General features: G+C 42.6%; 1 protein-coding gene across 1 annotated transcript; it reads left to right on the top strand.

Annotated features, from left to right (window-relative positions):
• Nucleotides 1-1,977: 1,977 nt before the first annotated feature.
• MATN3 (matrilin 3) lies at nucleotides 1,978-21,821 on the top strand. Its single transcript, XM_061210858.1, has 7 exons — nucleotides 1,978-2,188; nucleotides 6,346-6,912; nucleotides 9,501-9,626; nucleotides 10,391-10,516; nucleotides 11,924-12,049; nucleotides 19,648-19,758; nucleotides 21,748-21,821. Exons 1-7 carry the CDS (start codon nucleotides 1,978-1,980, stop codon nucleotides 21,801-21,803), a joined length of 1,323 nt encoding a protein of 440 aa, XP_061066841.1. The 3' UTR covers nucleotides 21,804-21,821.
• The last annotated feature ends 3,052 nt before the right edge of the window (nucleotides 21,822-24,873 follow it).

Below are 24,873 nucleotides of genomic sequence, written 5' to 3'. Positions count from 1 at the left end.
TATTGCAGGTCAGTTCTAGGGGACATCTACAGCTACTGCTGCTGGGCACAGACAACAGAGCTCACCCTACTTTCCCCAGGCACTGTATCCAGCTCTACCCTCTCCATGGCTGCTTTGAAAGCTAGCTGTCTCCCCACCCTTGTCAGAATGAAGTCTACAAAGTGCTTGCTTCTTTTCACCACTAGCTGCTGAAACAGAATGGCCGAGCTCATCTGGTCAATGAAGTCTGGGTTCCTTGCATATATAGCTGCAAGAGATGCTGGGAAGCAAGTTGCTGGATTCTACTTGGGGAGGTGCTGACTCATAAAGTTGGAATCCTCAAGTTTAGTAAGAGTGTTCAAAGGCTCTGAGAATCATCCAAAGAGTATGACGACTGACAAATGACATATGTCCATAGAGCTGGCAGACATTGTGTTTGGCAGGCCCTTCTCACCTTGGCATAACTTCTTTCAATCTTCTTAGTGTCCCTTTCCCATTATAACATTCTAGCTTCTTCTAAGATTCTTTGAAATTGGTGAATTCTCACTGGGAGTTGAGAGACATTTTCCCTCCTTGTGACTCTCAATGTCCTAATAAGCTGCTCCCATGGATACTGATGGAGTGTGTAGATTCTGTGAGGTTTGATGAGATGAGAAATTGTTTGAGAACCACTGCTCTGAGGTGATGAGAGGGAGACGGGTGTGTTAGGGTGGGGGGAGAAGATGGCAGACGGGAAGTGGGACAACCAGGTGCCAAGGCCACAAGGTGGGAACAAGCTTGGTGTCCTCCAGGACAGGGGGAAGGCTAGTGTGGTTGACGCATGTAGGGCAGAGTACAGTTCCAGATGTGGTCAATTCAGTAGACGAGGTGGCCATGAAAAGGAGTTTGGATTTTACTGGAAATGAAGTTGCAAGGTTTAAGAAGAGAAGTGATTTTAAGGTTACTGTGTGGAGTGTAGCTTTTAAAAGGCAGTAGTCTGAAAGCAGGAAGACCAGACAGGATCTGTTGGAACTCATGTTCATTGTCATGTTTGACGATCCAGCTCAGAGGCGACCTGCTTTTAGAAGCCTTACTGTTTTCCACAGGCAGAGCCAGTCTCTCCTTGAATTCAGTGTGTTCCCTTAGACAGGTACATCATTTATGCTTCTTTCTCTGCCAGTAGACTGTGAGTTCCTGGAGGGTCCCCTGGGCAGCTTCCAGTCCTGTGCTGCCACCATCACTCTTCTGGGGAGGAAGTGGGATAGAGGGAGAGCCTTCGAAGCCTGGGGTACAGGCTGTCCTTCCAGCTCACAGGGGGCTCTCTGGGGAATGTATGTTTGGCTTTCTGGTCCCGGTAATATAAGTTCAAATGTTTATGGATTTTTGAAGCTGGGATGAAAGCATGTCTATTCATGCTGGTAGAATCTGTGAGCCTTTTTTTTTTTTTTTAACAGAGAGCCCACAGAAAAACCTGGGTTACTTGGCTGGGGAAAGGAATGTAGTGTGAGGATGGAGGTGAAACCTTGAGGCAGGCAAACCTGAACGGAGCTGGACGGCAGAGCTCGGGCCTCCTGAACCGGGAGCCTGGGGCCCTGGCCAGACGAGTGGGGGTCGACCAGGCCCCGGGTGTACAGCGAGGCAGAAGTTTCGAGAGAGGCAGAGCCCGGCCGGGAAGCACCGGGCCGAGCCCACCCAGACGAGCCCGGGCCGGCGCAGGGCAGGGGCGGGCGGGGCGGCGGCGGCGGCGGGCCGGAGTCGGGCACCGCGCCGCTGGCTGAGGGGCCCCAGACATTCCACGTCGGCCGCGGGAATGCACCGGCTAGGCGGCGCGCGGCCACGGACGGGTTCGCTGGGCGGGGCCTACGGCCGAGGGGCGGGACCCAAGGCTGTGGGGCGGGGCCCACGGCCGCGGGACCTTTAAATTGGCCGCCCGGGAACGGCGCACGGGCGCACGACTGACCCAGCCAGCGAGGGAGCGACGAGCCACCGACGGACACGGGCAGCAGCGCCAAGCCCACAATGCTGCGCTATCTGCCGGGACTGCTCCTGCTGCTCTGGCAGCTGCTGCTGCTGCCACCCCCCGCCGTCCCCGGCCCCCTGGACCGCCCCGGCTTCCTGAGGCTGGGGACCCGCGGCCCAGGGGGCAGCCCCGGACGCCGTCCCGCTCCGGCCGCCCCCACCGGCACGCCCTATTCTGGGGTCGGCCAGCACGGCGGGGCCCGCGGCGCAGGTACACGGCCTGGGCGGGGACGGGAGAGGGACCCCAGGCAGAGAGGGACCTGAGAGGGACACCTCTCAGGAAGGGAGGGACACCCTCCAGGAAGAAGGGAGATCCCGGGCCGGGGTCGGGCAGGATGGATGGGTGGGCAGGGGCATCAGGCGTTGAATGAGGAGGAAGAGCCTCCGTCATCCACCAGGTATTCCCTCCATCCCAGCCCGAGCCGGACTGTGGTGCAGGAGAAAGATCCCCTCCCCGATGAATCTTGTGGGGATACTGAGGTCCAGAGAAGGGAAGGGAGATGCCCAAGGTCACTCATAGTCAGGGCTAGATTTTGGGTCTCCTGAAGGTCAAACTCCAGCAACTGCCCCCTGAGATTTGGGCAGGGAGGATGGGGCAGCTGTGGGAACACCAGGCGCCTCTCACCTCTCTGTCCTAGACTCACCTCTGGTTCAGCTCAGTAAACCTTTCCTGAGGTTCTGCTTTTAGTTCTCTGGTTGAGCAAAGCTCTTAGAGCAACAGAGCTGGAAGATCATCTGACACAGCCCCTGACAGCACATATAGGGAAACCGAGGCTTATGAAGGGGAGGAGACCCAGCAAATCAGTGTCAGAGCCCAGAATAAAACTCAGGGCTCAGATATCCCAAGCATGGATCTTTCCACTGCTTCAAGCTACCAAGCTCTCAATATGGTTTACATAAGATTTTATCTTCATTACCAAAAAGTCCAGCATCAGACTTGTTAAAGTCCTGCTTTAAAGAGAGGCTGCATGAAACCATTTTCTGGATGTCCAGTCTCATCTGGCCAGTGATGTTTCATGGCCCAGGTTGATTTGTGTTGTCTCCCCCTCCTGCACCTTTCTGGATAATGTTGAGGAAGAGCACAAAGGATTCTTTCCTGCATCAGCTCCAGTGGGCTGGATTTGATATGGCGAGAGCATTGTCATTGAGACAGGGAGTGCCAGGGTTCACAACGGTTAAATTCAGTTAATAGCCAGTTGGTTGCTCCAGGCCAGGAATGGGGATAGGGGAGAAGCCTTTCTCCCAGAAGTTAATTTTACCTCTGGTCCTGATCCACCTCCCTTGGGGAAGCATCTGGGAGGGAGAGGAGGGATTCTGTGCGGGGAGGTCAATGTTCCTCCTAAGCAGTACTGGTCCTTTATTACCTGGAACCCAAACCAATATTGAATGATAATTCTTTAATAAACACAGCATTCCACCCTTTTTCAAATTCACTTCTTTTTGCACCCAGAAACTGCTAAGCTTTGCTATGGGCTTTTATTTCTAGCAGAGCTATCAGAAATTGACAATTATTGTAAGGGAACATTTTAGGAAATTCAGATTCTCATTTTCTTGGTTTCTGAGAATCAAAGTGCTGTTATCTAGTAAAGGCGAGTGAGATTCAAAAACAATTAATGATGAGCGGATCTGAATCAGGAAGTAAGCAGATGCTCACAGAATGTCCTGCCATCTGAGTCAAGCCCCCTGTATTTTCTATTCCTGCTGTAATAAATTACCATGAACTTAGTGGCTTAAAACAACACACATTTATTATCTAAGAGTTCTGTGGCTCAGAAGTCTGACACTAGTCTCACTGGACTAAAATTGAGGTGTCAGCAGGGACATGTTCCTTTTGGAAAGATCTTAGAGGAGAATCCGTTTCTTTGCCTTTTTCAGCTTGTAGAGGCGGCCCTCATTCCTTGGCTCATGGCCTTTTCCCTCCATTTTCAAAGCCGCCAAAGGCAGGATGAGTCCTCACATGTCATCTCTCAGATCTCCTCTTCTGCCTCTCTCTTCCACTCTGGGGGCTGTTGTAATTACATTGGACCCACCAGAATAATCCAGGACAACATCCTCAATCTCAAGTCTTTAACTTAATCACACATGCAAAGTCTCCTTTACCATGTAAATTAACATAATTACAGGTCCTGGGGATTAGGACATGGACATCTTTGGGGGGCATTATCCTGCCCACCACACCCCTGTGACCTCCCATAGATGATTCCACGTGAAAAATCAAGCGAAGAAGGAAGGAATCCTGCATGTTTACTTACAAGAGCATAGCCTCGATATTAGTAAGGACACCACTTGGGTGTTAGTGACAGCATTGTCAGATATGGGTTCGTATCACATGTAGTTTTCCCTTTACTCAAATTATGCAAAAACATCCAGATCCAACTCCTGGAAGGATTTTCTTCTTGTTTGCTCTCGATGCATGGTAATCAGGGATGAAATGAAATTTTGGAGGGTTTTTTTTTTTTTTTTAAAGAATTAATTCCTTTTGACCTAGCTAAATACATGATGCACAGCATATTTCAGGCTGGTGGCTCAAAGTCACCAAGCAGGATGTTTACTAGGTACATGAGGTAATGTTAATTTTGGTAGTAGAAAATATTCCTTCAGAGAGAGGCAACCATGAAATGAAAAGTCCCTTTGGGCTGGGAGTCAGGAAACCTGGAGTCCAATCTACCGCTATTTTCTACCACTTTCTAGCTCTTACAGCTTCCTGAGACTCAGTTTTCTCGCCTGTAAAATGGGTATAAAAACAACCTCTGCATCTCTAACTTCACAGGGTTGTTGTATTGGAATCCTGTGATCTCTAAAGTGTTATTGAAAGTAGGATATTATTTATTGTTTTAGTTAATACCTCTAGGAATCAGGCTAAAACCAAGAGGATACATTTCAGTTTTTAAAAGAAAACTATACAGAGGCATAATTCCTGTTCCAGACTGGGCTTTTTCTGTCATCAACTGCTTAGCCTAGGAATTTATTTTGAATGAATAAATACCTACACCTTTTCCCCCTACACACTGAGTAAATTGCCTTCTTAGAGTTGCATCAATTTCCAGCCCCCTATTAGGAAAGAAAAGAACCCTGAATGACACTTCATGCCCAAGGATCTCATTTCCATTCAGGGCTTGGGGGTGTGTGTATGTGTGTGTGTGTGTGTGTGTGTGTTGAAAGAAGAGGAATGGCTTCTTTCTTAGCTAGTCCTGACTTTTGGATTTGATTTGGGTGGCTAGGAGAGGGAGGAGTATAGAACGAGATTAGAGGAAAAAAGGATAAGAAGGATGTGCTGAAAACAAAAATGTATTGTGTTGCTGCAATGTGCCCAGGTCCTTTTGTGTGGGAACGACACAAGTTTCTTGAGGGCAGGGAATCTGGTTTATTTGCTTTTGTAGCCCCATGGCTTAATACATGGTAGGCTCTCAAAAAAAATATATTTGGTGAATGAAAAAATGAAAGAGAGGTGACTAAGACACTTTGGTGGGGGCAGTAGGACAGATACTAAGTCAAAATCTCTGCTTCTTGAAACAAGACATGCTGACAAAGATGGAAATCAACATGGACCAGATTAAGTTGTTATCCTTCTTTCCACTTTCAAACTGTAACTCAGGGGTAGTTGGACCTCAAAGTTCACTAAACATGAGTGAATGACCAGATGGAGGGAGAATTTAGGGCTACTCTGGAGCAGTTTTCACCGCCTTGGAAGTGGAGTAAAAGAAGGAGGCCAGCACGAGAGCACCAATGTGCCTTACCTCATGCTCTGCCATTGCCCGAGGGGCTCTGAGGCCTGGGCAGGCAGGGGAGGGTGCAGTGAGGGTGCCCTGAGTTCACCTTTCACACGATACAGGGTCACTGTCCTATTGCCTCAGATGGCCAAGATGCCCAAGAGAGGTCTGGAATCCATTCATTCCTGGGAGTCTAGAGGAACCTTTGAACAAAACTTTAAGCAGAAAGATACGGTTCCCAGTGAAATTTCGGGACTCAGCCAGCCTGTAGGGGATATATTTGGGGAAATGTCACACCTCTATGTGAATTCTCATTAGGGAATCCTGAAGGCCTCAGTGCTTTCAACATCCAAAGGGAGGGTGGTCTTGGGGAAGACAGCAGACAGTGGGGTATTTGGGATCAAGGGATGCTGGCCAGAGCTCTCTGGGTGGGAGAACTGCCCCCATTTCTTTCTTGTTTTTTTTTGTTTTTGTTTTGGCCCGGCAGCGCGGGCATGCGGGATCTTAGTTCCCGGACCAGGGATCAACCCTCGCCCCCTGCAGTGGAAGTGTGGAGTCCTAACCACTGGACTGTCAAGGAAGTCCCAGAACTGCCCCATTTCTGACTGTGGTCTGCTCATCGCTTAGTCATGTCTGTTTCCCACACCCTTCTTTGCAGGTGTTTGCAAGAGCATGCCCTTGGACTTGGTGTTTATCATTGATAGTTCTCGTAGTGTACGGCCTCTGGAGTTCACCAAAGTAAAAACCTTTGTCTCACGGGTAATTGACACTCTGGACATCGGGCCGGCGGACACGCGGGTGGCAGTGGTGAACTACGCCAGCACCGTGAAGATCGAGTTCCATCTCCAGACCCACTCGGATAAGCAGTCCCTGAAACAGGCCGTGGCGCGGATCACACCCTTGTCCACAGGCACCATGTCGGGCCTGGCCATCCAGACAGCGATGGACGAAGCCTTCACAGTGGAGGCAGGAGCTCGGGGACCCGCTTCCAACATCCCTAAGGTGGCCATCATCGTGACAGATGGGCGGCCCCAGGATCAGGTGAACGAGGTGGCGGCTCGGGCCCAGGCATCCGGTATTGAGCTGTACGCCGTGGGCGTGGACCGGGCAGACATGGAGTCCCTCAAGATGATGGCCAGTGAGCCCCTGGACGAGCACGTTTTCTATGTGGAGACCTATGGGGTCATTGAGAAACTTTCCTCTAGATTCCAGAAAACCTTTTGTGGTAAGTCTTTGCTTCCAGCTAGGAAAGATATTATACAGTCAGACATTGTGTATCCAAAGAAAAAGAGATTTATTCTTTTTTTTTTTTTTTGGTGGAAATTTATGGAAAACTTAAATATAAGCAATGCTTTTTCGTATGTGTGTATTTCTTTTTTTTTTTAACCAACTTAAACATACTTTGTTGGTTTAGAAATATAGAGCTGCCTTATATATAACTTGGTTTGCTCATAAAAATCTTCGTGTTTGCATTTGAAATGTGAAGTTCTGGAAATATCCAGGGTACATGATCCTGCTATTCCCTGATGGGGTCAGAAAAAAATACAAATAAAAAATCTCCAGACACCTCTCTTCTCCCCTCTGCCCACCACATTTTTTCCAGATATTTTCTTTAGTTTTTCCATCTCTAGATTTAACAGAACTCTACTTGTTTTCGGGCAGAAGACGGGGACTGTGTCTGTCTGTGGAAAGATCAGCTGGCTTATATTCCAGTGTAACTGTCAGTCAGTGTACACTTAGTGAATACTCCAGTTTTCAGATTCAGCTCGGTGTCTGATTATTCCTTGTGGAGGGAGAGGATTAGGGACCAGGAAGGTTAGGATTTCAGCTCACTTGTGAGATAGCAAGAAGCAGGGTATTTTTTGTTTTTTTATTTTAATTTTTTAATTATTCTGTTACTGTTCTTCTCCTTTCTTCCTTTAGGATGGAGTTTAAATCCGAACATGCTGATTTAATTAGAATTTTTAGCATGAATCAGCCAAACCCATGAATATGAATCCATTCAAGGCTCGGGTTTATCTGTAGTCACTGACCAGAATTATGAATTTGTGGGACTCAAACTTTTTAATTTTTACTTTTAAAGTTATTTTTGTTTTCTTTCAAAAATTTCTATCTTCCTTTGTTTCTTTCTTTCTATAGTCATGCTTTATTTTTTATCATTTGGAGATAATCTTTCAAAGCCCTCTGTGGAATTATCTAACCAGGTGTGGACAAATTTCTAGTTCAGGTGAATCTTAAAATGTAGATACCTTTTGCTATATAATCTATTTCACATTTGTTTTTTCAACATGTGTTTATTGATCACTGATGATACAAAGATAAAGTAGTCCCTCCCTACCATCAAGCAACAGTCTGCGGCTGGGGATGAGACAAACAAGTGAACCAATAATTACAATTGTAAATTTCAAGGAGACTTTATATATAAATGAATGTGAAACTAAGCAATCAACAATTTGTTAGGAAATGAGAGATGAAGTCTCGGTCCGGAGCGAAGTCTGGCCTCATCTCAACCAGACCTGGCCAGGGACCCCTTATCTTTCCTGCCCTAGGACTCTGGGTCTTCACAAGCTGTCCTTGGCTTTGGTGGCATTGACTCAGCATTCATTGGTTTCCCAAAAGAAAATAGCTTTCTTTCAGCTTTCTTTCTTCCAGGAAACCCCCCTGTGTTTGTGGGTGAGAACTTTTCCATAAAGATGCTGGTCTATGGCAAGGCTGGGTCTCAAAGATAGCACCTGGGGTTGGGCTTGAAGGACGTAAAGTAGCAAGTGGTGAGTGGCCATCTTTTCATTCTGGTACGAAAGATCTGCTTGTTCTGGGGGGAAAATATCCTCTCTATGGAAAAAAGACTGAGGGGCAGCTGTTGTAGTCAATGAGCTGGAAAGATTATTCCATGAGAAGGCCCTTCTTGGGGCCTTCCTGTTGGGACCTCAACCTGTCCTGTTGGCAAAACAGTGGAGGCTGGATGACCTGCCACAGGGGTGCCAGCCTCCTGCAACAGGCCCCCTTGGTTTCGCAGAAATGACTAAATTCATTGATTCTTTTATCAAAACCTGTCACTGGGGAAAAAAAATCTGAGATTAAAAATGGCTCCAGGAGCAAAAAGATGAGGATGCAGTTTAGCTAATGTAATCTAATTTGTTGTATTCTTCCTTTTCTTTTTACTGGTTTGTATATAGCATGTAAGTTTATTCTCCTGGCAGATATGAGAGTCGCATGTGTATACATTTAGGCTCAGGAACCCATGCTAAATATTCAGAAGGCAGTTACCTACGTTGCCCTCCACCATTTGCAATTTCAAACATGTATTGCTGCCCAAGAGTGAGTGGGTTCCAGGCCTAGAGGAAAGCCTGGGTGTGAATTCTGTTTAGACACAAACTATAGAACCCTTGGAAACTGGGTTCTGGTGGCAGTGGGACCACTAGCTCATAGAACTTCAGGAAGTACATTACTGTTCCCTTCTTTCTGTTGGGAAGCAGAAGTCTTTTTTTCTGGCTAGGTGGATACATTGAATAAAATATCGAATTGCCTGATTCATGTAAAGAGTTTGGCTTCAGCTCCAAATTCAAAATTCCCTTTCTTTTTTGAGAAAGTCAACCACAAGATCTATGATTTTAAATTAGTTACTAATTTAAACATTACTAAGAGTGGTATTTATAATAAGCCAGGGGCAGGAAACAAGTAGCCAATTTTTAGAGTGAACTAAAGATAGAATCAGAGAGGAACCTGGAGAGTGATGTTGTTTTGACACAGGAGGAAGTATCTGAAATGCTTCTTACGTGTCCACGCTGACTGTGGTAAATTTCCTTTGCACAGCTCTGGACCCATGCGCGCTGGGCACACACCAGTGCCAGCATGTGTGTGTCAGTGACGGGGAAGGCAAGCACCACTGTGAGTGCAGCCAAGGATATTCCTTGAATGCCGATAAGAAGACGTGTTCAGGTGAGGCTGCTTAAGGGGTGGTGGCTGACGGAAACTTATTTGGGGACTCACCCCAGGCTTTGGACTGGCCTTATGCTTTTCTCCTAACTGCCCTGTGGTGGATTTACTGTTATCAACGACTTTCCTTGAAAAGGAACATGAAGAGAAAAGTGAGGTAATACCTAAAACAGCCTATTACAGTACTTATTACTAGGTTTAGAGAGAAGGGTTAGTAGGGAAAAGGGCTAGTGAGGAAGGGGGCCAAAACTCTTCGTCCTTCTGAGGTTTTGGATTTTTTTTCCCTGGGTTTTATTTAGTTAAATACAAGCTCCTCTTACCTCTCTGTGACCGTAGAAGATTCATGGAATCTAGAAGTGGAAGAAAATCTAGGGAGGTTCTCACTCATCTGCTCTATGAATACTCATGTACAATCAATGAAGAGTGGGAATTAGGTCCAATCTGTTAAATCCTAGAAAAAAGTTTTTGAGAGGAAGAAAACTTAGAGATCATTTCATTCAACCTGCTCATTTTATAGAAAATGAAATTGAGACCTCCACAAGAAGGGAGAAGACTTACCTACCCATGTCGTGGGGTCTGTTAGTGAAAGAGCCAAACCAGGAAGTGGGTTCCCACACAGTCCAGCAGGCTTCCTCTCGTGCCAAGCTGTCCCATTTCATTAGCACTGTGTGTGTGTGTGTGTGTGTGTGTGTGTGTGGCGTGGCCCGTAGTTATGTATTTACCATGTTTTCCATGTGTTGACATTTGTCCTGATCATCTTTTGATAGTTATTGATAAGTGTGCTCTTAACACTCACGGCTGTGAACACATCTGTGTGAACGACAGAACTGGCTCTTATCATTGTGAGTGCTATGAAGGTTATACCTTAAATGAAGACAGGAAAACATGTTCGGGTAAGTGGGGGCAGAGGCTTTACTGTCGCCTCCCTGTTTACCTATCTCCCTAGTCAGTGTTTGGCGGGGGTCACACTGACGGGGAGCTCGGTCTCTTTTCCTCTCTTGCCATCTTGGGCTTTTCCCCTTTCTTATTAGAAAAGTTATAAATGGCAGCATGTGTGTCTCATGACCCACATGTGTGAGTGTGTTGTTTATTTCCTTCTCTGTACCCAGCCCTAAGAGTCCTTTCCAGAATCTAAAGACAATTTAGTATGTGAAAATCAAATAACAGCCCACAAGGTACTTACTATTTACAGAAAGAAAAGCAGTCATTCCATAGTGGAGAAACCTGGCAGACACCCCTTCAACCAAGACATCAGAGTTAACATCACCAGCAATAACACACAGTGACGTCATGCATCTCCTGACATGATGTTCTGAGGGCACAATAGCACTTCTGTGGTATTCTTGCTAAAAATTCAGAATCATGAGGAAACCTCAGACAAACTCAAATTGAGAGACATTCTACAAACTAATTTTTCAGTAATTTTCAAAAGTGTCACAGTCATGAAAGGCAAAGACAGACTAAAGAAATGTCCCAGATTGGCGGAAACTAAGGAGATGTGACAACTTAATGCAATGTGTGATCCTGGATTGGATCCTGGACCAGAAAAAGGACATTAGTGGTGGAACCATTGGCAAAATTTGAATAAGGTCTGTAGGTTAGTTAATGGCATTGTATCAGTATTAGTTTCCTGGTTTTGGTAATTACACTATGCTTATATAGGATGTTAACATTTGGGGAAATGGGGTGAAGTACTGGATTTTTTGCACTATTTTTGAAACTTTTTCATAAGCCTGAAGTGATTTCAAAACAAAAAGCTCAAAGATAAAAAAAAAATAGTTAAAAAATATCATGTCAGTACAGAGAAAAATACATTGAGTAGCAATTTGGGTCTTGAGTTCTGGTGCTGCTCTGAGCCATTTGGTCTCCTTTGGACTCAGTTTCCTCATTTATTACGGGAGAGGGTCGAGCTACAGTTTCTTCAAACTCTAATTCTATGTCTTTCTGAATCTAGTGTAATTCGTCCCACAGCTGTTAGAATCCCTCTGATTCAGCATAAATACAACAAATCTAAAAGGAACGCTTTAGAAAGTATTCATGAGATACTTCGATTATAAAAGCTCAGTATAGATGATTCTGAAAAAGGGTGGGGAAAAATAGAAGCATAAGTATTGTGTGTGTAGGAGTTTGTTTTACTCAGCTAATTCCTAGTGAGAATAGATATTACTGATGGCTTTGAGTGGTTTCTAATAAGTTTTCCTCTTCTGCATTGCTAGCTGCAAATAAGAAGATTTCTATATATGGCTGATAAAAGACTTTTCCACGTTTAATATCTTTTCTTCTGGACTTTTGTTGGGCAGCTCAAGATCAGTGTGCTTTGGGCACACACGGCTGTCAGCACATTTGTGTGAATGACAGAGCTGGGTCTCATCACTGTGAATGCTACGAGGGCTATACTCTGAATGAAGATAAAAAAACGTGTTCAGGTAAGGTCCACTCAGTAAATTCTTTCATCCGGGGCTCTTTCTACTGCAGTGAAACCAACTTGCATCTCACCAAGAGAGAGATTCTTAAAGGTAATGTAAGGAATTGGGCTTCAGACATTCTACCATGCTTTTCAGACCAACGTAAACATTGCTCAGGAGGCAGTGAGCTCACTAGGTTTTGCAAACATAGCTCACTTCAGAAAATTACCGGGTAATGGGTAGGGAGTGGGGGATATAAGGAAAGCTAATTGAATGTACGGTCCTAATCCAGGAAAATTTTATAGCTCTGTAAAGCAAATAGGAAACTTTAGAGGAAGTCAGCTGGGCAGTAACTATTTGGTGTGATAGGCTGAACTGATCTTTTTCCAATTAAAACTTGTCCTGGAACTTTTCTGTAGCGTTAATCTTAAAGCCAGATCGTTTTAGTAAAGGAGGCTTTGTAAATGACTGAATTAGACCCACACAGATCTTCCAGTAAGTTTGAAGCAAGTCCTTCCCTGACAGTTTCTAGATGATCAGCCTTGGGTGAATCTGAGACTTATAACTTGGCGAGGAAGCCCGTGCCAGAACTGCTAATCCTCATTAATTTGATTTAAACTCACTGGCAGAACAGAGTGGCATTTGTAATGTAAAAACAGTCCTAAGAGAAATTCCTAGCTCTCAAGGTGGTGTTTAGTTTTAGCATATTCAATATTTTTTTAGATTTTATGTATGCTTTCCTCTTCCTTGAGATGTAATGTGTGACCTTTTCAAGAGAGATTAAAGGAAGTGGCATATCACTAATTCCCCTTTTTTTAAAAAAATGAGATCAGTAAAAGAGTACTGAGCACCTATTTTGTTCCCAGGACTCTGCTAAGCTGTGGGGATGTAAGGAAGCGTCAGCTTCTGCCTCTGAGCTACGTACAGGCTGGGTGCAAAGAGAACCAGCACCTGAAGAAAGCAGGGACTCTTAGCCAGGGAGAGGGACCGACAGTAACTAAGGGCGGGAGGGGCTGGGAGGCAGGAGGTCTGGGATGGACACAGAGGGCTGGGACTGGAGATGGGCCTCGGAGGGTGGATAAGGCTTAGATGGAGGAGTGGAGAGGGCAAGGGCAAGGGGAGTGGCTTGCATTGGTTTGTTCGGGGGTGAGACTAAGTCAGTTGGATGGAAAGGACTCAAGGCTGCACTGCTCAAACCGTTACAAGTATCCCTCTTGGTACTTTAAGCAGGACCTTTAATCTGAAGACCTGGGAAAAGGAAACAAAAACACATTTACATGTAAACTAACAGATATTATGGCATAAAATGGACCATTTTATTAAAAAAAGAAATCAAAGGAGATTTTCAGTTAAGGCAGACTACTCCAGGCAACACTTCCAGATAACGGTTCGCCAACATTCTTCAGTGCCTACTGGGTACCATGCACGGTTCTAGGCATTTTAGGCACAGTCACACATTTACTGCTCACAGCAACTTTACTCACAGCAACCTTAGAAGGAAACTGAGGCACAGACAAAGTAACTTGCCTATGGTCACTTGCCTAGTGAGTAGGAGAGCCAGGATTTGAACCTAGGCACTTGCTCTTGTGGTTACATATGCTCTCAAACACTAAGCTACACTGTCTCATGGTGCAAAGCACAGGACGGCAAAAGGAGATAGAAGGAAAAGACGAGATGGTGGGAAGTTGGTATTTATATATTTTACAGCAATAATGGATGCCATTCTAAAACTGGGGTACACGACATGGGTCAGATCCCCTCTAATGGCCTGCCTTCCCCTTGCTGGGCAGTGGGAAGGCCTGTAAATTAAATGTGGAGCCCCAGATCACGGGCCAGGGGCTGGAGGCACATCTACTTGTTATCGCTAGAGTCGCTGCTAAGCTGGGCTGAGGGGAAAACAAAATGTTCTGCTAGTAGGCATTTTGCTGGAAACAACTGAATTGTAGTAGTGAAGGGGAATATCGGTGTGAAAGTTGGAAAGACACTATGGATAGATTACCTAGGGCCTTATGCTTCACGAACAGCTGTTTTATAGGCAATAGTGAGCCATGGAAGGTTTGTGAGCATAAAATGACACTTAAGAGGAGAGTTAGAGGAGAACAAATAAAGTAGTTTGGCTTCTGCAATGGCCGAGGAAGAAGCTATGTATCCCAGGAAGCCCTTGTTCCTTGTAATGTATTTACTTGTGACAGACACAAACACTTCCCTATCCAGTCATACACACCATCACCATCATCATCATCATCATCATTGTTATTATTTTTCCTCTATCTGTGTGTGTGTGTGTGTGTGTGTGTGTGCAGGCCAGTGTTTTCTGTCCCACTTTAAGCATCAAGGGCAGGCCCTTGGTCAACATAGTTTTTGTGCAGCATCAAATGTAACTCCATGTGCAGGTAGGTCCCTAATAATTTATTTTTGGTGATGGTGAAGATGATCTGTGTATAGCTGGAGAGGTTGGAGGCATTCATGGTCATCAGGAAAGGCTGGAGATAAGTTCTGGAATAGAATCAAGACTCAGTGCAGCCCCAGGACTGCGGATAGCAAAAAAGAGAAGGCACCGAGATAGCTGCAAGAGATAACAAGGAAAGGGGTGTGGTATAGGGAACGGGAAAAGAGGCTCTCTCCTTTTGAAACATGGGAGACGCGTTGCTGACGACTGTAGGATTCATTTGCTGCACTTGTTGGCACCGAACCAAAGCTTCTTTCTCCAGGAAGTCTGTGTTTAGTTTCCAGTTGTAATTTGTGAATATTCTCTTTCCTGCCCCACTCCTGGTCAGTTCGCAACCAGTGTGCACTGGGCTCTCATGGGTGCCAGCACATCTGTGTGAATGACAGGGCTGCGTCTTACCACTGCGATTGTTATACTGGCTACACCTTGAATGAAGACAAGAAGACATGTTCAGGTGAAGACTGTCCCTTTAAGCCTAATTCATGTGCTAGGACAGTCTTAGGAGTGAGCTTTCCTGTCTCCAAGTCTGAAGCATGCTTCTGAGTCTTGCTCCTTGTTCAGAATTCTCCAGTGGTTCCCAAATGTCTTCAGAATGAAATAATTCTACCTTTCCACCAGGCATCCTTCCCTCCATGGTCTGATTCCATTTTTTTTTCCTAATTAAAGTCTCTCCCTAAGTCCAGGTTTTTTTTAAATTACAGTAAAATATACATGACATAAAATTTAGCATGTTAACCATTTTAAGTGTAGTCCAGTGGTGTTAAGTACATTCACATTGTTGTGCAACTATCCCACTGTCCATCTCCAGAACTTTTTTTATCATCCCAAGCTAAAGCTCTGTACCCATTAAACAAAAAGTCCCCATTCCACTCTCCCTACCCCTGGTAACCACTCTTTTTCATCTGGTCACTACATTTGGCCCCAGATTCACTCCTTCTCTCCAAGACCTGTGATCCAGCCACATGGACTGTTTGATATTCCTGGAGCATGCCCTGTACTCACCTGTCTCCATCCTTTACTGTGATCTGCTTCCCTTGCCTCTTCTGCTTGTCAAAATCCAAGAACCACATCCTTGCCAACGTTTGGTTTTGTTGGATTAAACTCTTGTCAGTCTGGTAGATGTAAAGAAGTATCTCCCTGTAGTCTTTTTCTTCCCCATTTCCTGGTTACTAAAGAGGCTAAGCGTCCCTTCTTATACTTATTTGTCACTTCAGTCTCTTATCTGGAAAAGCTATTTATGCCTTTATTTTTCTATTGGGTTATTTATATTTTTCTTACTTATCATAACAACTCTTCACATGTCTGGATATAAATTCGTTGTTGTTTTTATGTGTTGCAAATATCTTCTCCTAGATTGTATTTATATTTCCACTTCTTAAATGATGTCTCTGCAACAACATTCGTTATGTTTTAATTCTTAAGTTGTGCAGTGGGTTTATCATGCATTCGTTTTTATGCATTATGAGGCATTTGTCTTTATTATGCATCATAACTTACATCAGTGTCCTATAAATTACTTTTTGTGAATCAAATGTTACAAAATAATGTTTGTTTGTTTAATTTCCAGGGCTAGTTCAGTTTTTACCCCCTCTACCAGAATTCCCCTTATTCTTCCATTGAACTGTGTCCTCTTTTTCAGCACTGGATGCCTTGTGTTGTGGTTACTTGTGTGTTCCTTCAACCATTCCTTCATCCAATCAATAAATATAGCATCTGCTATGTTCTAGGCACTAGGTATACAATCATGAACAAAACAGGTATGGTCTTTGGTAACAGTCTAGGGGGAAAAGACAAGTACATAACACATTTATAAATTAAATAAGAACAGTGATGGAAGAGAACAGAATGGGGGTTGGGGAACCTATTTCAGGTTGGCAGGGTCTCTCTGAGGAAGTGACATTTGAATGCTGAGGATCAGTGGCAGGTAGGTTGAGACTGGAGTGCTGGCGGAAGGAGGGAGAGCAATGCCAGGTCCTGAGTGGTGGCTTTAGTGGGGAGAGGAAGTGAAAGGCCACCCGTGTGACGGAAGCATGACCAGCCAGGGATAAGTGTGGGGTAAGGCAGTTTGGAGAGTTAGGCGGGGTCAAATCATGCTGCTCCTCTGGGGCATGGGAAATTCTATGAGAAATGGGAAGTCATGGAGGGCTTTTAGCAGTGGAGCGGCACGATGCTGTTTATATTTTTAAAAGTCACTCTAGCTGCTGTGTGGACAGCGGATTGAAGAGGATGAAGAGCAAAAGAAGACCAGTTTGGGGGCTATTGCAGTTGGGCTAGGATGGTGACAATGTGATAGAAGTAAACTGATTCCAGACATGTTTTGAAGGAAGGATGAACAGGGCTTGGTGATAAACTGGATGTGGGGATAGGATGGGGGAGGAGTAGGATGGCTTTCCTATTCCACTTGAGCAGCTGGAAGGATGGGGTATCTTTACTGAGGGGACTGAGAGTGAAGCAGATTTGGGGAAGAAAATGCAAGTTTTGGACTTGTGGTTTTTTAAATAAATTTATTTATTTTTATTTTATTATTTATTTTTGGCTGTGTTGGGTCTTCGTTTCTGTGCAAGGGCTTTCTCCAGTTGCGGCGAGCGGGGGCCACTCCTCATCAGGGTGCGCGGGCCTCTCACTGTCGCGGCCTCTCCCGTTGCGGAGCACAGGCTCCAGACGCGCAGGCTCAGTAGTTGTGGTGCACGGGCTTCGTGGCTCCGTGGCTCCGTGGCATGTGGGATCTTCCCGGACCGGGGCACGAACCCGTGTCCCCTGCATTGGCAGGCGGATTCCTAACCACTGCGCCGCCAGGGAAGCCCCTGGACTTGTGTTTTTATGCTCCTGTAGACCCCAACCGCCACGGGTAGTAGATTTTGTCTGTACTCTTAGCATCTACCATAACACCTGACAGTTACTCAGCAGGTACTTCTTCATTTGAAGTAAAGTGTGGATCAGTTTCTTGGGGAGGCTGAGGATAATAAGGAGCAGCTTGCTTTTAGAATTTGAGTGTTTCTGGGTACTGTCTTCCTATCTTAAGTGTTTAGTCTTCAGAAAAATCAGTCTTGGGCATTTTTTCTTCTCCTGGAAGGTGAGGATTCCAGAATGGTTTATAATAGCTTAGGCGCTGACCTCATTTGTTTAGCCATTCACTTATTTATTTGTTCGGCAAGTATTCATGGAACTTCTGTTCTATATCTAGGACTCTGTTAGGTCCCGAGGAAGGAACTGGAGACAGATAATGTTTTGTGGTTTGCCCTGTACAAGTCTTGCACTATTTTTGTTAAATTTATTCCTAAATATTTTATTCTTTTTGCTGCCGGTGTGAATGGATCCATCTCTCAACTTTCAATTGTGCAACATCCCAGTTTTCTATGGGGCATTTTAATGAGAATATTACACTGAGCCCCTACCCTCACAGAGCTTATAGGCTATCAGGCAAGATATACTGGAAAAGTATCATAGGTACAAATTTTATACTCTGTACAGGGATGATGGGCATGTACTTGATATTCAGTAGATACTTTTTGGCTTACTAATTAATTTACTGATTGAGATGGGGATTTGAGCTGGCTGTCCCTAAAAGTTTCAATAGGATTTAGACAGCTAGATAATCAAGTGAATTTACGGTCCTCCAGCCCTGTATCTTATCTTTGTACTGGGTTGACCAAAAAGTTCGTTCGGGTTTTTCTGTAACATTTTACGGATAGACTGTGGGAGAAAATGCAAGAGCAAAGGACTACTCTTTGTCCCCAAGCAGTACTACTACTCAGTTGGAACATTATTCATCAGTCTTCAGACCTGGAAGTTACTCTTATTTCTGTTAGGCAACTTTAGGGGCTATGATATTGAGTAGGAATAGCTGCCTCACTGAATTACAGAAAGAAATTGGAGTTAGAATTATCATTCTCCCACGTTCTTTGCTTAAGTGTCAATACAAACCTGAATTTTTAGTTCCAAAGTATTTATGGGTAAGAACTAGAATTCTCAGTTCAAACCATTCAGTAGAATAACAGTCTGTATAGGAAATCAGGAATTATCTAGTTTTAAACCTTGAAATGTTTTGGCCACACAAATAGAGGACTGTTTTCCTCATTTTCATTTTTTAAAATTGAAGTATAGTTAATTTACAATGTTGTGTTAGTGTCAAGTATACAGCAAAGTGATTCAGTAATATATATATATATATATATATATATATATAACTTTTCAGACTCTCTTACATTATAGGTTATTACAAGATACTGAGTATAGTTCCCTGTACTATACAGTAGGTCCTTGTTGTTTAACTATTTTATATATAGTAGGGATTTGTCTTAATCCCAAACTCCTAATTTATCTTCCGCCTTCCCCCAATCCCCTTTGGTAACCGTAAGTCTGTTTTCTATGTCTGTGAGTCTATTTCTGTTTTGTAAATAAGTTCATTTGTATCACTTTTTTAGATTCTACATGTAAGTGATATATGATATTTGTCTTTCTCTGTCTGACTTACTTTACTTAGTATGACAATCTCTAGGTCCATCCATGTTGCTGCAAATGGCATTATTTCATTCTTTTTATGGCTGAATAGTATTCCATTGTATATATGTACCACATCTTCTTTATCCATTCATCTGTTGATGGACATTTAGGTTGTTTCTATGTCTTGGCTATTGTGAATTGTGCTGCTATGAACATTGGGGTGCATGTATCTTTTCAAATTAGGGTTTTCTCCAGATATTTGCCCAGGAGTGGGATTGCAGGATCATATGGTAGGTCTATTTTTGGTTTTTAAAGGAACCTCACACTGTTCTCCATAGTGAACATTTTCATTTCGTAATGAGTACACAGTATCACAAGGGATTGTCTTATCTCTGCATTCTTGGCTTCTCCCTGCATCAACTTAAATATTTACTTTATATCATGGAAAATTTCAGACAATTACAAAAGTATAGAGAACAATAGAATGAACTCTCATATAACTGTCACCCAGCTTTGACAATTGTAAACTTTTCCTCAACATCTCTCAGTTTCTTTGGTGACAAAGTCCACAGTACTTTCTCCTCTTTCCATGTGCTCTTATATTCTTTTATCTCCTAGAAAATGCATTTAGGTAAGAATTAAAAATGGAAGTATTGAATCACAGATTTCCTGATTTGCTATGATTTCTAATTAGCTATAACATTTTGTGTATCGTCATTGTCTTCAGCCATTGCAGAAGCACGAAGACTCATCTCCACAGAAGATGCTTGTGCATGTGAAGCCACACTGGCATTCCAGGATAAGGTCAGCTCGTATCTGCAGAGACTGAACACCAAGCATATCCTTTCTGGAAGTTTTTCTGCTTCTGCTTGAAGCCAGCCTAGGTACTACAATTGAGCTGGCATTTTAGGACATTCCACAGGATAAGTGCCTTATTCATTAAGTTTTAAGATGAGCCATAGTAATACACAGCTTTAATTTTTTAAATTTAGAGTTCTTTTAAAATGTTTTAAGACCGTTACACCCATTCTTATTTACATGTAAGACCTGTGTAATTATTTATGTTTCTAGTGCTTTTTCGTAACAGTATAAGCTCCTAATTGAGCTCTATTTGACAGTGCTATTATCCTGATTCCTTAATATGACTTTCTTATTCAGAATCTGTACATGTACAAAACGAGTCAGCTGATTAATGGAGTGTGATAGTTCAGACGACACATAGCTGTGTGCTTTGTCTAGCCAAGTGGTCAAAAAGCAGATTTCAAATAACATGGTACTACCTCAGAAACTTTCAAAATCAGTTTTTTAGCCAAAGGAGTAATTCAGGAAAAGTACTTTTTCTTAGCATAGTTCAAGTTAACAACACCTTTCCTAGGGATCTTAGGGGCATGGTATTCAGACTGTGATAGGGATACCCTAGGGGTATGCAGAGACTTTCCAGGGGTATGTGGGGACACAGAAAAATTTAAAGGAATCTATTTCCAAATCCTTCACTTCCTTAAATCGATCTGCCTACAATGCAACTTGGGGTCAGTTGGCATTCTCTTTTCCCATCTCTCACTTCAGTGTCACCATTCTCCTAAATTTTTTTTTTTTTAATAAATTTATTTATTTATTTAATATTTATTTTTGTCTGTGTTGGGTCTTCGTTTCTGTGCGAGGGCTTTCTCCAGTTGCAGTGAGTGGGGGCCACTCTTCATCGCGGTGCGCGGGCCTCTCACCGTCTCGGCCTCTCCCGTTGCGGAGCACAGGCTCCAGACGCGCAGGCTCAGTAGTTGTGGCTCACGGGCTTAGTCGCTCCGCGGCATGTGGGATCTTCTCAGACCAGGCCTCGAACCCGTGTCCCCTGCATTGGCAGGCAGACTCTTAACCACTGCGCCACCAGGGAAGCCCTCTCCTAAGTTTATACAAGAAAGGCATACCTCTTACTTACCCTGAACTTTACTAAGGTGAATTTCTTGGAAAGGTAAAATCTCCAGAGAGCCAAATAAAGGGCCAGTTCAACAGTTTTTTAAATTAAGCCTTCATAAATACACCTCCCCCAATTCATCCCATTAGGAGATACCTTTCTAATTAAAATTTACCTTTTATTTTTAATGATTTTATGTCAAAACTTGTGACTTATTCGTTGTTTGGATCAATTGTGTCCCCGTAATAGTTGTAATGGTAACTCAACTGAGACGTTTAAAAAAATTTAGCACCTCATGGTCAAAGAAAATTAATTCAAAGGTAATTTCAATATAAATGTGTATGTGCTTGTTGTTTGTATAAAGTTTACATCAGAGAAGTATAATAGAGTGATAAAGAACAGATTTCCAAGATTCAAAGTAGAATAAAATTGTGGAGGAAGTAGAAAGGAAATACAAATTCAAGGAAATATTTTATTTTAGAAGAACAACAGCAGTAACAATTCAGTATGGTATTAATATTACATGGGATACATTTAAAAGACAGATTTAAATTTTGTTTTAAAGCATCAATATTTATAATATAGCAGAAATTGCATATTTGCAACTAAAACTTATGATGAAAATTTTCATGTAATCTAAATATGCACAAGGTATCACTCATTTGTCAAAATTATTTTAGGGGACATATGAACGAAAAATGTTTGAAGACCACTGCTTTATATCATGCTCGCTAAAGAACAGAATATCTGAGTTTTAGATAGATTAGATTTTTGGTGAGAAAACAATTTCACTCTTTTTGTTCAAAATAGAACTTAAATATATATATATATATTTTATCTTGTATTGAAGTGTTTGAAAGTGTGTTTGCATTTTCTAATGTCTAAAAATATATGGTGTTAGCCTTAACAACTAGCCACTTGATGACATTTTGGAGAAGTTGCAAGCAAATGAATATGGACAAATACATCGTTAAATTCCTCAAATTTTTTACCTGGAAATATGAAGCATTTGGTGTATTTAATACTTTGGCATACTCCAGTGTTCCTGCTAGTAATCTGCCATTACCAATGCTTTCATGTTACTGGATAAGTAGTATGAGGATCTTCTGGAGAATCTGTATCATTTTTCTAAGGAAATAAATGTCCTTTATTAAGAGCAAATTTTAGTGTCTCTAAGCTATGACTGTGAAATAGTTGGTAGGAAACAGAATGAAAAGTTTCATAATTTCTTTCTTTCTTTACTAATTGAGCCATTTAATTTTTAAATGTTTATATTAGTAAGATAACCAGGCTTAAAATGCGAACTTTTGCTCTGTTTTCTTGATAGTATTAATAGTGTAAACCAGTCTTGTTACTTTAGAGTGTAAATTGTACAGGGTCTTTACACATAAGAAGTTCATATAATTAAATTGAGATGAATACAATTTAGAACTATATCTTTATCACTTTTTGGTTTTTTCTCATTTTTGCCAGAGTATTGTTGAAGCTGTGATCAGGAGATTGTAATACACATACCTAAATATAGTTAATACAGATTAAGTGAACTGTTATATGTCATTTTTAATTCATTCTGATGTTAGAAAGAAACACACAACTAGTTGTGAATTAAGTGTTAAACTTTTTACCAAGGACAAAAAACCCTAAATTTACTTTATTGTTTTACTCTAGGATCCAGTCAATAAAATTATATATTTATAAATACTGGTATAGTAAGTAACAAAACCTAATGTCTTTTAAAATGTTAATGATAAGCCTAACTCTTTTTTTTCACTTACATATTTTATAAATTTTTTTCAGCTTTTATGTTTATAACTTTTAGAAAAAAATAGTTCTTTAAATTGTATACTAATTCTTTTCTTGGTTTATGTTGTGTTTAGTATAATAAAAATGTCAATATCTTTATATATTATTGTCATGTTTTTTGGTAACTCTTATATCAACTTTGTCTATTAACATATTTTATTAAATTAAGCTGAATTACAATTATTTTGAATGAAACAGTTTCTTGTCAAAGGACACAATATTGTGACTCTTCCTATAATTTAATCTCATGCTCTTAAAATTAAAAATTTAAGTTCAGGTTAAACAGAAAGGCTTTAATCAAGAATGTTGTGGGAGAGGGAATAAAACAAATACATAAATTCAGATAAAATAATGATGAGGGTACATTAATATATGCACTTGAAAAGAAAATATAACCTACAGATGCAAACCCAGAAACAGTAAAAAATCTAAAATATAAACTGTAAAGGGAAGAAATGAAAAATGAACACATCAAAGGCAGTAAATATTATATGAAACATATATTGTTATTGCTCAACATTTTTGAAAGCACCTGACATAGAGCAAGTATTATTTTCCAAACTTATCTGAGCACACAATCAGTTATATTAATATATCACAAAGAAACGGTGTTATAGGAGGAATAAATGAGAGCTCATGTGCAAGAACTAGGGAAAGGTATTTAAAGAGAGACAAATTTTCAAGAGTGTGACCATCAGTAGCTTGAACTAATCATGTCTTAAGCTTAACCAGTTGACTGGAATCCCCTGGCTTAGATAATTGATTTTTTTCTTGAGTCCAGTATAGGGAGCCCGTGATCCCGTGCCAACAAACATATCTTAGGGATGTAGTTGGTGCTGAAAAAGATACACATTCATTTGAAAACAAACATATTATCTGAATGGGATCGGGCTTAAGTTTGGGAAGGATTTCTCAGGGAGACCTGATGTGTGCGTTTGGCTAGGCGCAATTGGCCAAGGAAGCAGGAACATCATAGGATATATAAAATGGCCTTGGAAGCACACAGGAATAGTGGGACTGAAAAAAGCATATTGGCTTGCTTAAAGTGGGGGCACCAAAGTAAAAACATTTTAAGACCGAAGGAAGATCTGATTTTAGCTTGGGTTTAGATTTAATAGGAAAGGCACTAGGACCATCGTCAATTTTCGAGTATGCTGGGTGAGGCAAGAGACTAGGGTCAAAGGATTTGAATGTTATTTGCCTGAGATGGGGAAAGACTCTAGGTGGGGAAATTAGCTACCGCTGCATAAAGTACACACTAGATTATACAAATCAACAGTCGTAGCCGCAAATATGGTAAAAGGTAAAACCAGAGACAAATTAAAAAAACAGATGAGACTGAATAATTTCATAGGAGTTTCTGCGCTATGTCTAAAATTGTGGTGGTCTGTAACTCTCCAAGCATTCAGAAAGGACAAGGAGAATTGAAGAAAGAAATAAGGTAGAAAAAGAATACAGTGGACCACAGGCAAGAAAATACCAAACACCTCAAGTACTTAAAAATGGGAGGCTATGCCCCAATGGCAATTATATGCTGTAACAGCCCACAGCTCATATTTTTTTTCTTTTTAAAAATTAAAAAAAAATTGAAGTGTAGGTAATTTACAGTGTTGTTAGTCTCAAGTGTACACACTTATTCTTTTTATAAGGACCCTTGGGCTGCAGTAACAGCTTAAACAAGTTGTTAGAAAGTACTAAAACAAACAGAATTAACAAAATCTCCCACCCCCAAATTGCTCCAGGGGGCTCTCCCATCCCCAAAGGCACAAAGGAAGGTTTGCACGCTCTGAAAATGCACGTTTGTACCTTCCTTTGGCCAACGGCGCCAGTCTACCAAATACAGTAAATAACTTTTCCCTTTCACAATATTGGGACTTCGGGGCTTACGGAACACCTTATCTTTAAGACCTCATTTGAATGGGCGCCCTTACTGACTTGGTACTGACACCTCAGTCGAGTTCCGCCGCGACCGTCCGAGGTGTGGCCGGTCCTCGAAGCCCGCCCAGTCGGAGGGCAGCTGAGGCTACAATCCAGGGCGCTGGGCAGAAAAGCCCAGAAGCAAAGCGACCAGGTCCTGCCCGCGACAGCGTGGCTACCAGCCCCGCGACGTCCGCGCAGGCGTACGACGCCCGGCGAGACGAGGACGACGCCGGAAGTGTCCCTCGGCGCCCCGGATGCGACTCGGCGGCGGCGGTTGCCAGGGCGACCGGAGCTTCCAAGAGCCGCGGGTACTAGCGATTG

The sequence above is a fragment of the Eubalaena glacialis genome, chromosome 14 (assembly GCF_028564815.1).
Source record: "Eubalaena glacialis isolate mEubGla1 chromosome 14, mEubGla1.1.hap2.+ XY, whole genome shotgun sequence".
Classification (NCBI taxonomy): Eukaryota; Metazoa; Chordata; class Mammalia; order Artiodactyla; family Balaenidae; genus Eubalaena; species Eubalaena glacialis.
Note: the sequence above shows the minus strand (reverse complement) of the source record. Positions and strands in the feature narration are given on the sequence as shown.

Coding starts and splice junctions, on each gene's coding strand:
- MATN3 (XM_061210858.1), top strand. CDS start 1,978: ATGCTGCGCTATCTGCCGGGACTGCTCCTGCTGCTCTGGCAGCTGCTG. Junction 2,189..6,345: donor CGGCGGGGCCCGCGGCGCAG/GTACACGGCCTG, acceptor CCTTCTTTGCAG/GTGTTTGCAAGAGCATGCCC. Junction 12,050..19,647: donor AGATAAAAAAACGTGTTCAG/GTAAGGTCCACT, acceptor CATTGTCTTCAG/CCATTGCAGAAGCACGAAGA.